Source organism: Rhinolophus ferrumequinum, chromosome 8 (genome assembly GCF_004115265.2).
Source record: "Rhinolophus ferrumequinum isolate MPI-CBG mRhiFer1 chromosome 8, mRhiFer1_v1.p, whole genome shotgun sequence".
Classification (NCBI taxonomy): domain Eukaryota; kingdom Metazoa; phylum Chordata; class Mammalia; order Chiroptera; family Rhinolophidae; genus Rhinolophus; species Rhinolophus ferrumequinum.
Genome location: NC_046291.1, coordinates 16,361,994 through 16,375,010, shown reverse-complemented (window position 1 = coordinate 16,375,010; position 13,017 = coordinate 16,361,994). Strand labels below are relative to the sequence as shown.

Below are 13,017 nucleotides of genomic sequence, written 5' to 3'. Positions count from 1 at the left end.
GTGGGGAGAGCGTGTGAGGTAAGGAGGCACGTGCTTCTGCTAAGTGGGGTGGTCAGTGGAAGCCTCATTGAGAAGGTGTGACTTAAGCAAAGACCTGAAAGAGGTGGATATTGGAGGGGAAGAGCATTTTAGGCAGAGAAAACTACCTAGAGCAAGGCCCTACCATGCTTGCATATTGGAGAAACAGCAAGGAGACCAGCGTGATCTTAGATGACGCTCAGGGAGAAAATGGAGTAAGCTTGGCTTTCTACACTCTGATGGTGAGGGTGTTTTTCAAACTTTTTATAAAGCTCAGAGAGAAGGTAATTTACCCTTCAAAGAGATTTATGTATTGACATGTAAATATGGACACAACATAGTTAAGTAAAAGCAGGTAACAAAACAGTATTTATACACACAATTCTTTTAAACTTTTTAAGAGATACATAGTCATGGCTCTCCCTTTTCTACTTCATACACTTGAAAAATTTTGGGGAAAAAAATCTATCCTTTTAATATCATCTTCAGATTGTAGGTTTCCTGAAAGCAGGAACTATGTCTTTGTGGCCATACATATGTATGCATGTGTATAATGTATGCCCATAATGTATGGATGTGGCATAACGCCCATTGGTGGGGATGCTAGTGAGTAAGCATTTGATATATATGTGTATACGGCTTGAGTAAATGCATGTTTAATGATTCCTGTTTCTTGTTGAATATGGGGTTTTCAGTCTCATTCCCAATACATTTCCTACAAACATGTGCCATTACTTTGAATTCCTTTGTTGTGACCTAGGATTTTCCTGTGGGACGTTCCCATTTGCAGTTCAAGCCCAGGTACAGTATAAGGTTTAACCAACCAACTTGGCGTCTTACATCCCCCGCTTGGTCAGTAGTATGGTTCATTCTCTGCAGCTTCATTTTGGGGATCTTACTTCCCGTTGAACTCTTCCCACTAGTTATCCAAGTTGTTTAACTGTTAAAATGTTTTCCATCATCTTTAGATCATTGTGATGTCAGTTTCATACCTGCTTTCATTCCATTTGATGACTGCCATTAAGTTAGTTTTGAGATTCCTATCCAGAAGCATACATACTAGAGTCTCACTCCCAGGAACTATTTTCCAGGTATCTTTCTGGTGGGAAGCTCAGCTACCACCAAGCAGTCCCTGCTTTAAAATGGCTTTGATGAATGACCCACAGGTGCCAGTCCCTGAATTATCACATAGCACTCGAGGTGAGAAACATCCAGTGCTCTTTGTTGTTTCTCCATCCCCACCCTATATGGACAGATTAAGTAAATATAGTTTCGTTTGGCACAGTTCTGCTGTTTCATTCTTCAAGTTCTAAAAATGCACATACACTTTGACCATTCAATAGTCCACGGTGCTGGAGCTGGGGCCTCACTGTACTTCACCTCATTGACTGGTGACACCTCCAAAAAACAGTGTGGCTGCAACTTGTGACCGGTGCCTCCTGGCTGCATCACGGCCCGGTATAAACTCGAAGTTGGCCACTTCACAAACCAGGCGCCCCAGTTTGCAAGAGGCATGTCCTCTGCCTTTTGCTGAACATATCACCGTGTTCATTTCCCCCTTAAGCGCAATCCAGACACTGCCTCTGTGCTACTTTTTAATTATGCAAATTATTCTGCCACATTTAATTCACTAAAGAGAGCAACATAATGGACATCACCACTACCAGAAAACCACTCAAGTGGGTGTATTAGCATCACCTTTATACCTCACCAGAGCATTGTTATTTGTATTGCTGTTATATCAGGTTACTAATCAAGCAGAAATCCTTATTGCCACCTGCCTTTCCCCTAACCAGTGCCTTCCTGTTCCTCCAACATGTGACATAGGACCAATGGTATTGCTTTGGGCCCCGGAAGCGCCAGGAAGCCATACTGAATGTAACTGGCGGTCTCTCCTTCTCCTCTGGCAGCAATCTTTTTCTGTCTTGAATAAGGGATCTGTTTCCTATCAGGATTCCCAGCCAGTGCTGCTCTCAATCCCTATACAGAGACTCAGACCTTGCGGGGGCTTCCCCACCAGCTCCAACTCCTTTCACAGCCCTCTGCTCACCCTTCAAGGCCTGGGGTGGGAGGGAAAGGCAAGACAGAGTGCCAGTCAAGAGGATTACCCTTCCTCTGCTCCATTTTCCCTTCTCCTGTCACCGATTTCTGACTGCTCTCGATCCTATCAGGGGTCCATAAAGCAAGGAGGACTCTGGCCCTGGAGAGGGGGGTAGGGGTTAGACAAACAGGCCAGGGAGGCAGTTGGTTGAAATTTAACCACAATATTCTTGGTCTCTATTGTTTTGAGTGAGGCCCAATATTTCCACAGCAGGATTATAGGATCTGATTAACCATGTTAGACAACAATGCCGAGCTGGGATGGGCTTCCCCTTCCAGCTGCCAATATGAAAAAGTAAATACAACACCCAGATTTCAGAAGGGACTCCCAGCAGCCCCCAAGCCTTGCTCCCCAATTCTAACCCTTTTTGTCCCCAAAGTGAGGGGAGGGAGGAAAAGTGTGGCACGGCACGCTCCTTTAACTCCTGGCCCTTGGCCCAGCAGGACGAGTAATCTGGGCACAATCTTCCCAGGTGAGTCAATGGCTGTGTGCTCCCCACCCTGGAGTTCTTCCAGTGCCTCTTCCGGGTTCCCCTAGGCTGGCCCAGATCCTCAGGAACCCATGAGAGTTAGGTGCCGAGAGGCTAGCCAGCAGTCATTCAAAGGACGCAGGAGTGTGGAAGGCACAGAAAAACCTGTTGGGCTCCAGGATAGAGAAACTGAGTGCGGGTAGAACTTAACAGTTCGGGAGAGGAACCGAGCCTTTGCTAGAATGTTTTGGTGCTAACTAATGAATTCCCATGTGCCAGGGTAGAGACATAAGAATCAAGGGGAAGCATAAAGGGCCACCATAAAGCAAAGTCTCGGGAGATAAGAAAAGTATTCCTCAAAGGGTCTGGGATGAAAGATGGAGGCTAGATGGGTTTGTCGCTCCTCAAGTAGAGAGGGATTCCCTCTCGCTCACACACAGACGGGCACCCCATACCCTCCCTCTCAAGGTGGGATCTTCTGAGGCCCTCGGAGAGAACATGGAAGAAAAATAGAGCATTAAAAGGAGACTTTGACAAGAATACTCAGGAGCAGCTTCCAGGAGGTCATAGCAGCTAGAAGAAACCCTCCCTCCAAAGCGTGGGCTCCCTTCCCTTCTGGCGTTTCTCTCTGTATCTAAGTGCCTGGCACAATCCATTACAATATTGTGAGCTCTTACATTTACGGATGTCGGTAATGGGACTAGAAACCAAGGGCTTTGAGCTGTAAGTGTGGTGCCTTCCTTGCAGTATGTCACTCACTCCTTTTGAACAGTTTCTTCTTCAGGAAAATTAGAACATAAGAAAACATCAGGGCAGAGCTTAGAAAGGCATATCCTGATTGTATCAATACCCACTTAAGATAGAGTTGCACTCCTTAGTAGTACAAAACCACAGTGATATTTTCTGACTTAGGGTTAAAAACTGACCCTGTCCTCAAGGCGTATAATATAACGTAAGGATGGAAACAAAAAGCACACAGGAAAGGTGTATATAAACACAGAGTACATTAATAGCACAAACAGTGAGGGGGTAAGCAGAACTGACAAAGGGTGTGTCCCACAGCATGAGGAGGGGTTAGTAAGAGAAGAGGGTTTTAGGTTTCCCCTATACTCTTTGGAGCAAATCTTCCTAGCTTTGTCAATAGGAGAAAATGAGGGACAAAATAATCGGAGAGAAGAAAATGCCCCGGTGACCATGTGAAGAGCAAGATTAAATCCGAATCAGAAGAGGCACCGCCTTTTCTAGTCCCGCTCCTCCTGCCATCTGTGTACTGAGAATCACACACGGGGGCGCCTGCTCATCTCCCAGGGGACCGGAACGAAGGAGGAGGTAAGGGTTTCGGAAAATGGGGAGATCTGAACGAATAGGAAGGCCAGAAAAGGGAGTCCAAAGGTACCACAGGATACGATTGAGGAGGAGGCTGAGTACGCAGGAGATTTGAGCATCTCTCCTGCCCGAGTGCTCATTGTAGGGGACCTGCCCCAGACCTGTGGGATGATCTTGATCTGACAGGGATGGATTCTCAAGTCCAGAGCAAAGGAACACAGATTTCACACTTAGCCACTAAGAATTACACCCTAGGAATTCCGGGGCTAGCTCCTCAGGATTCAGTGTGAAGACGGAGACTGTAGAGGATCCTTCCTACCTTCTCAATAGCTTTACTATCCTTTGGGAAACACTCCTTAATCTGGGAGATTGGCTACCTGGTGACAGGAGAAAATGACCCCAGTGGGATTTTCCAAGACCCAGCTCGGACTCTGCCTTCAACGACTGCTGGGAAAGCCCTCCGTGAGGCCTGAGTAAAGGAGGTACTGCCCAGCTGGAGAGCTAAGGGATGAAGCTTTCTCTTCCAGCAAAGAGCTGGCCTGTCCTACGTAGCTGACTGTGGGGGAGGGGTGAGCCCGCCAGCCAGGACAAGTAGGTCTTGCAGCCTAGGTGGCGCTATTTCTCTACTTTTTAGGTCCAGTTCCTGCAGGAACTTCCTCGAGGTCCTTACTCCTGCTCCTGGTTTGCTGGCTTGCTCGTGTAAACCACCTTATATTATTTTTTTTTCTAAAAATACTCCAAAGCAATTGAAAGAGTCCCTTCTCCCACCAGCCAGCCCTGGCCCCAGCCCCGGCCCCGGGGAGCGGGCGGGTAGGCGGGGAGGTGGGCCACTGCTTTATTAAACACAGGGAAAACTAATATTTACGGAATAAAATTTATGGAGCAGCCACGAGAATTCGACCCTTTTATGTGCATGTGGAGTGGGGGTTGGGCCAGGCTGGGGGCCTCAGGGAGGGGCCCAAACCAGGGGGCAGGGCTGGAATACAGCCTGGCTTGGCCAATTTGTCAAGGCAGGGATTTCCCTGGAGTTGCCCTGGGACAAATGATTCTCAGCCACTACCCCTAGCTTTGGGGGGTAAGAGCTTCAGGGCAAGAATGCCTGAGGCAGGGCCTCTGCAGGCAATGTTTATGGAAGGACGTGTTTGGGCAATATCCCCATGGAGACAGCAACCTTTGGGGTAGAGTGGGCAATGGGCGGGGAGGTCATTAGGCATATTCTTCCTTAACCTTTTTTGAAAGTACACATTCTTTTGAGAACATGGAAAAAGTTATGCTCTTAGGGTTTCACTTATAATTTGGGGGATTCACAACTCCTTATCCCCCTATAATTAAAAAGTCCTGTTCTGGAGACTGTGCTCTTAGGGCAGAGGGATTATCCAGAGTGAAGAACCCGGATTTTCTCCCAGCTTGCTGGGAAAGTCTTTCCATTTTCCATGTGGTCCTATATCCTATAGATCCCAAAATCTAGCTATCTAAATTATGCCAGAAAGAAACTAAAGAACAAAGTGAGCCATTTACAGGTTGTTTCTACTTGGTTCCCAATTCACTTCAGTGATAGGTACAACTACAGGCGTGCCAATGGGACACTGTGGTCTGGAGGTAGAGAGAGTTATCAGCAGCAATGGGGAATGAACCCCGGGGGAGCTCTCAGGCCCTGCCAGCAGGTAAAGGCACGGGGCAAGTCCTGAGTCCTCAAGACTCCTGTCTTGAAGAACCCATGAGGAATAAGAATCTATTAAAAGGAAGCAGGGTCAGAGGAGAAGAATGGAACAGTGGAAGACAGGAAAGAAGGACCTGACATCCTTCCTGGAAAATGTTTTCAATGATGTATAGAATAATGCAGTTAACAACTCAGCTGTCTGCGTTCAAATCCTGACTGTTCCGTATTAGCTGTGTAACCTGTGATGAGTCACTTAATCACTTCCAGTCTCCATTTCCCAGGGGGTTAACAGTAGCGTCCTCATATGATGCTGTGAGGATTCGATGTCAGGCACTTATTAGAGTACCTGATACACATTAAATGCTCGATAAATGCTATTATTATTTTATTATAATCACTATTATTTTATTATTGCTTGGATCGTCCACTCTCCCATGACTTGACATGAGTACAAAAACACCACTCCCAGCTAGAGAGGATATGAGAACGAGGAAGCATTTGACCATCAGAGATAAATAAACCAGAAAAAACCTCTGTGGGTTCTGCCCCTGACCCCGTCCTCTACCTAACAGCCCCCAGTTAACATGTGAGTTCTACTTTCCTTCCTGTCTCTCCAAGGTGAAGTTTCATATGGTCTTACCTGTATAGGAAAACCTAGAGAGAAGGCCAAGGAACTTTGCCAATCCTGGTCCGCTAAATATCGCTAGATGTGTCCAAAGAGTTGACTTTCTAAATGTCTAAGGTTCTGCCTATCTCACCCAGCCTTTATATTTTTTCTTGCTAAGCACTATGCGTTTTATAGGCCAATTCTGTTGTCCCAGAGAACTCCTGTGGCCATTTCCTGTTCCCTGTCATCCTACCTTTCCTAGCTCTTCTAGTTACTGTGTTATTTGAAGTGGAGTGAAGGATGGGAAAGTAAAATTCCTTTTTCTCCCACTCCAGTGGGAAGCTAACTACCTTGGCCCTGGTGCTTGGAGCTCTTTGTAATTTCAATCCCATATTGTGGTTTAACCTATTGTCTATGGCTTGGAAACAGACCAAAAACTCACATCCAGTTGGGCAAAGGAGAGCAGCCGCCATCTGTTCTGCCTCGTGCCCACCATGGACAGAGTTCTCCAGACCAAAGTTCCCACATGGAGGCTGAGCACAGGCCACAGCAGAGAAGCATAAGAAGAACCTGAGGGACTGAACTGAGGGCCTAGATTTCATCCAGAGACAAGTGGGCAGGGACACCGTAAAGTGAAGTGGGTTACATGTTCCACAGAATAAGTACTCTCAAAAGCAGGGGAGTATGAGTGGGTTTTATAACATGCTGAAGAGAGAAGTGGGTCTCTGAGGAGCACCTGGGACTGGCTAGGGACTCTTGAGAAAGGTAGGCAATGCTTCCCAAGCATGTTGTGCCTTTTTGCTGACTTGCCCTCTGCACCTAGAGTCCATGGTAGCGTCCAGGGTCTAGAGAACCTCCACCACAGAAGAGGAGTGTATGGGATTTGCAGAGACCGGCTTCAGCTCGGACAGGGGAAGGCCAATGCCTGACGGGTTGGAGCCAGGATCCCCTTGGTTAACAGGACCCATTCAGGTGGCCTTGTCAATGTGAACTTCAGTCGTCTTGCCTCTGACTGTATGATTGTGTCAGAGCTATTGCCGCCACTGGAGCTCCTTCAAGGGGGCACTATTCTCCAAGTCCATCCTCAGCAGTTGAGACAGTGACAAGTTAATTGAAGAGCCCCCTTAGCTTCTTCCTCTTGACCTTGGATAGCTGAGGTCTCTGCACGGAGTCTGAAGGACCCTAGGAAAAAAAGAAACCCAAAATGAACAGGGGTTTTGAAGAGCTCCCCTTAGGTTAGGAAAGGAACCTCCTTCCTCCCACGGCTCTGGTTAGGAGAGGCCTTCTTGAAGAGGCTGACAGTGTCTTGACGTCTACGTCTGGCAGTGAACGTGACATAAGGCTCTGCACAGGAGACGTGTGCATGCCGTCTCCTCCCTCTCCCCCAGGGAACCACCTCACGGACCGCCACTGGACGTGGGGTCAGGTAGAGAAGAAGTCAAGGTCCATCATTTAGTACAAGAATTGCAGAAAGGGGACAGCAAAGGAAGAGTTAAAAAACTGTGACTCTCCATATAGAAAGCCTCAATTTGGAAGCCTGATGACAGAAATGTCCCAATATTGGTAAGGTCGTACCAACGCGGTGGCACTTCCAAGAACCCAGAACGCCATCCAAGAAGCTGCTTGTGACTCACTGTGGCCTCTTTCTCAGGCACTGGGAGGGATGGTGCTGAGGAAACCGGCTCTTCTGGCTGGTTCAGAAGTTGGCCATCAGTTCCTGGTGGGGAGGCGCTGCTTGAGGTCCCAGGATCTCCTGAAATCAGAAAGATCAAGGGTAGATAGTGACAAATGCCTTCCTCTTACCAGGAAGACATTAGCATTCACCAAGCATTCTGAGAAAGGCCAGGGGTTGCTACTAATATATAAACAGACAGTAGCAGCCACAAATCCAACTTCCAGCTGATTTTTGAAAAGCCCTGTTTCTACTATGAAGATTCCCCAGGTTCACTTTCACCAGGTTGGACAAGAGATTTCTTGAGACAAAATAACCAACTGGTCTTCTACTCATTTCCCGACATGTCTCAGATGGGGAGACTCCTCTTTTTGCGGGTTGTCTCACTAATTCTCTTAAGTGCCTAGACCAGTTACTAGAACTTTCTGCAACGATGGTAATGTTTTGTATTTGCACCATCCAACTTGGTAGCCACCAGCCACACGTGGCTGTTGAGCACTTGAACTGTGGCTAGAGCAAAAAAGGAAATAAAAATTTAATTTTTATTAATTTATAGTTATAAAGTCACAAGGGCTAGAGCTACCACGAACCTGGAGAGCATAAACCTAGACCCTAACTCTAACCCTGGGAGACCAAGTACTCTTGGAGCTACTCACCAGTACCTTGATGTTTCTGCCTCACTTGGACCTCTTGTCCAGTGACTGCCATATATAGATTCTGTAGATCTGTGACAAAGTGTCTTCCATCACCAACACTGCATGCCTCTGGTAGTTTCTACAGGGGAGAGGATATGCTGTCATTGGCTGGTTACACTATATTGCCAGAGAAAAGGGACTTGATATTCCCTGGCAGAATTGACATCAACTCCAAAAGAATTTATATAAAGAAGTTAGATCCCATAAAGGGCACCCATATCCAAGCCTGTTGGGACCAATATGAAGACCTCTTGGGGAATCTCCTCTGAAAGGCAACACCAAAGTATATCTTAATTTTTTCCTATACTCAGGTTTACCATGAATACACCATAGGTCTCTTGGCTCTTTCTTTCAAAGGGATGACCTCTTAGAGGGCTATTTTTAGGAAATCACCTTCCCTAAATTGTCCCTGAGCTATACAGTTGCTATTTTAATTAAATTCCCTCGTAAACTTCCATACTAGAGAGAAAAATGATGATGATGAATAATGAAGTCCAGGATAGGGGAGAGAGAGAGCAATATGGTACTATGGCAATAACAGACTGGGGGATAAGAAGACATTGTGGAGTTGTGATGTTCAGTTAGAGGAGATGAGAGAAATAAAGTTTAAAAAGTTTGGAGGCTTACCTGACATTTTATACTCCCTACCGCAACCCCACTGTGTTTTATTATAATCCACAAACTCACAATGAGGGTAATACTTCTCCCAAGGGGGGTGAAAATTGGTTCTTATGGGGTTAAAAAAAAAACTTACTCTTTTAAAATATAAACCACAGATATATATGCACAGAATTTTGGTATATTTTTGATATTAACATTTCCTAAGAAGGGGTGATTAGGAAAAAAATGTCTTAAAAGGTTCCTTAGGGAGGTGATAGTGAAAAAACGTTGAGAAACACTGTTATAATCACATTATATTTACATGTTTCCTTCAAACAGAATGAACTGCGGCTTTATATTCACAGCAAAATGCTTTGGCTAGTTCGACTTTCATATATTTGCCTGAACCGAGTTGAAATAATGTTGAAGACTGAAGAAAGTGCAATAAAAATGAGATGAAAGAGTGTGGTATCCAGTGGTCCCAAACCTGGCTGCACTGCAGATTCCTGGAAAGGGCCCAGAACTCCTTCATCTGTCCCTGTGCATGCAAATCCTTCTGGTTCCTAGCCAAGTTAGCAGGTCTCCATGGAAGCCATGCCAGCCACTCATATGGCAACCAACCCCAAATCCTGGATCGGCCCATATCTCGCGTCAAGGGCACTTTCTCTGGGCTATAAGGGCATTCATTTCTGAAAAACCACTGTGGGAGAAGGATGGAAGAGAGAAAGCGGGAGAAACAGGGAAGTAGTGGCTGAACCAGTCAAGATTATATCTTTCCCTGTGTATGGTGGCAGCTGAAAAACTTGTCGATTCCCAGGAAACGTAACATACATTTGTACTCTAACCCAACTCCCATAAAGATTATACCAGTCTTGGACTTTCACTGGAAACCACAGGTAATGAATCAGAAGCCCTGAGTCCAAACTTTACTTCTAGCTAGTAATCACACTAGGAGTAAAACAGCTCTCTCCAGCAGCATTCCCTGAGGAGTGAACTGACATAGGGAAGGCAAACTGTCAGGCCACACACCCCCACCTCACCTTGCTCTCCTTCCAGGTTCTGCTCTCCTATCCCCAAGCCTCTACTCCACAGCCAAAAGGCGCTGACAGTGGAGAGGCCCACAGCTGTTCTCCTTCCTTCTAGCTCATGTCTCTAGGATGCCCTTTCATATTGCTCAAGAGATATGGCCTCTCTTAGCATCACCCATACACAGCGTGGTAGGCACTGTACTATTTGAACACATGGGCTAGGCAGAATCTAGGCAGTCCATGCCATCTCCTGCCCTTTCTATGGAACCAAACAGACTCATAAATTTTCCAGGGTCATTTTTAGCCAGCTCATAGAGTTAGTCTCAAAATGAAGTGCCAGAAATGGAAGGTCACAGAGCCAGTGCTGTCCTGGACCTGAGTCCAAATCTAGTACGTACATATTAGCCCTCCCTCCTCTCAGAGAGGTCTGGTCCTGCAGCTGCTATCAATGGGTACCCTACGTGAGTATATATCCTCAGAAAAGTACTAGGCAAAGAATACTGGTACATTTGCTGCATATTTACTATGTGCTAGATAGCCACTGTTCTAAGTATTTAAAGTATTAACCTATTTTTGTCTTATTCACTGCTATTTCCCTGGCATCTAGAACAACCTGGCCCATAGTAGGGGCGCAATAACTATTTATGAATGAATGAACATGGTAGGCAGTAGTATAACCCCATTTTCTTGAGGAAGCCACAGCTAGTAAGTGGTGGAGCAGGATGAGGACCCAGTCTGGCTTCAGGGCCCACAAATGTAATGATTACCCTATTTATTTCTCTGAACAGCAGAATTTTTGTCAAAAGGGCAATACAGCCTTTCCCAGGATGACAATCCTCAATCCCTCACATTTGCCTATATTCCCATCCAGCCCAGGACAAGCTCCCTCAGGTGATAAGAAAAAAAGCGAACAGATAAACAGGAGGCAGCCGGCCTGACCTGGAACCCTCCGGGGATGAAAGGCCAAACCCTTAATCCTATTCTAGCCCTTCCCAGTTGTCACTGACTCCTTGGGCATCGTCTGTGGAATATGCCAGGGAAGAGAGGTGAAGAGGCCAGAGCCTGGGAAGGAGAAACTTTAGCTCCCTGCGCTGGACAATGGTAGGGCGAGCTGGGGCGGGCGGCAGAGATCAAAGGGACAATGCTGGAGTCAGGACTAAGAAAAGCAAATAGCAGTGCCCCCTGCTACAAGTACGACTGAGCCAGGAACGAAGTGTACCAGCCACAAAGCGGGTCACTGCCCAGAGTGGGGAGGGGAAGAATACTGTGCAATATGCTCTGCTGTATAATGTCTTCATCTGATTAACCCAGAATCAAGTCTACTCAGCAAAGAAGTTGAGATTCCTACCGTGTGCCAGGTGCTACCGGGCTGAGGAGGGGAAATGGGTGCACGGTTCTTCCCTCCTCAGAACAGGCCTGAGTTAGTACAAAGCGAAATAGGTCAGCGTCCTTGCGTCGAAGAGTTTATGTTCACATGTGGGAGAAAGGCAGGTGTTTTATTTACATATATATATGTAAATATTTCAAACATTATCCTATAACAAAGGGTAAAAAGGAAGGAACCCAGAGAAGAAGAAAGGGATGAATTCTGACTGAGGGTCCAGTAAAAAGCTTCAGAGATGGTGACATCAAGTTAAGCCTTGCAAGGTTAGACTGAATGTGGTGGAAGTATTTGAGGCACAAAGGTGTGAAAAGGCAGGCTATGTGGACGTATCTCATGGGAAATAAGACGAGAAGGCTAAATTCATATCCACCAGGTTGCAAAGGACATCGTTTTTTGAATTAAGGATATGCCCATGGGAATTGCCTTTTGTTTCACAAAGTCGCTTTCTCTACTATACAACTGGTTGCCAAGGTTTCCTTGGCTCCAAACTAATACTGATACCACAACGAGGAATCAGAAGCTTCCTCTAGGTTTCCTTTTGTAGGCTTCCTGCTACATTTACGGACACTCTTTCAGTTCTTCTTCACTGCTTACTGCTAGTACCGTGACTTTTCAATAGCCACAAGAGTCATACTACTGTCCTGTCTCCAAGAGCTATTTCACGCTCCCATCTCCAATCTACTAGGACTTTGGCCCCTGCTATACAGCCACATCAGAAGCTTTAGGAAAGCCAAAGTTACAGAAATCCTACAGGGCATTTTATTTCCCTTCTTGTCCCTACTGCAGCCTACCCTGGTTCCTACGGCCCACACTACCCTCTTAGCAATAACTCCCATCTTCGTCAGGTCTAAAATTCGCTCCCAGTGGTCCAGAAATTCTAAGAGTCCCTCCTACTCTCTGATCTCAACAGGAACTGTTGGAGAGAGGCCAACTGCCACTTTCCACTAAAATAAGAGGTCTGATCCCATCCCACCTTCACCCCTGTCTCATCCCGTCTTTCCTCTGGGGCTGTTTCAGGAAAGAAACCGTTAGGGTCCTGGGTAAGGAAAGGCCAGACCCTGATACACTGCTCACGCTACTCAATATGGGCCCACAGGCTGAGGATACAGATTTATTAGAAGAAAAAGAGGAAACGAGCAAACTGGAGCTCCCAGTATCAGCCTGGAGCAGGTCTTTGGTTGTGGCACCAGCCCCAGAAGCCCTGACGCTGACCGTCACAATGTCACGACCACAGGACAGGGCCCCTCACACACGACTTGCTAAGGGGAAGAACTCCTCTCCTCCCTCTTGCAGTCTGGTAAACTCTGCTGGTACTGGATACAAACTTCCTGCCCAGGGAGCCCAAGCTGCAGTTTAGGAAATCATCGTCAGCTCCCTTGAGGGGTAAGAGCGCATTGGAAAAGTCTCCTAAGGTCTCAAATTACCAAAGGGTTACCACGACAAATAGAAAGGAACAA

At 46.5% G+C, this 13,017-nt stretch overlaps 1 protein-coding gene across 1 annotated transcript in view; it reads right to left on the bottom strand.

Annotated features, from left to right (window-relative positions):
• Positions 1-481: 481 nt before the first annotated feature.
• The window catches only part of LOC117025817 (solute carrier family 23 member 3), an 88,712-nt gene continuing 76,176 nt past the window's right edge, over positions 482-13,017 (bottom strand). Inside the window, exons 13-15 of the mRNA XM_033112051.1 lie at positions 8,510-8,627; positions 7,816-7,934; positions 482-7,363 (exon numbers count right to left, since the gene is read on the bottom strand). Of these exons, the coding sequence (XP_032967942.1) occupies positions 7,289-7,363; positions 7,816-7,934; positions 8,510-8,627 (312 nt within the window). The 3' untranslated portion in view covers positions 482-7,288. The remainder of the gene's footprint in view (positions 7,364-7,815; positions 7,935-8,509; positions 8,628-13,017) is intronic.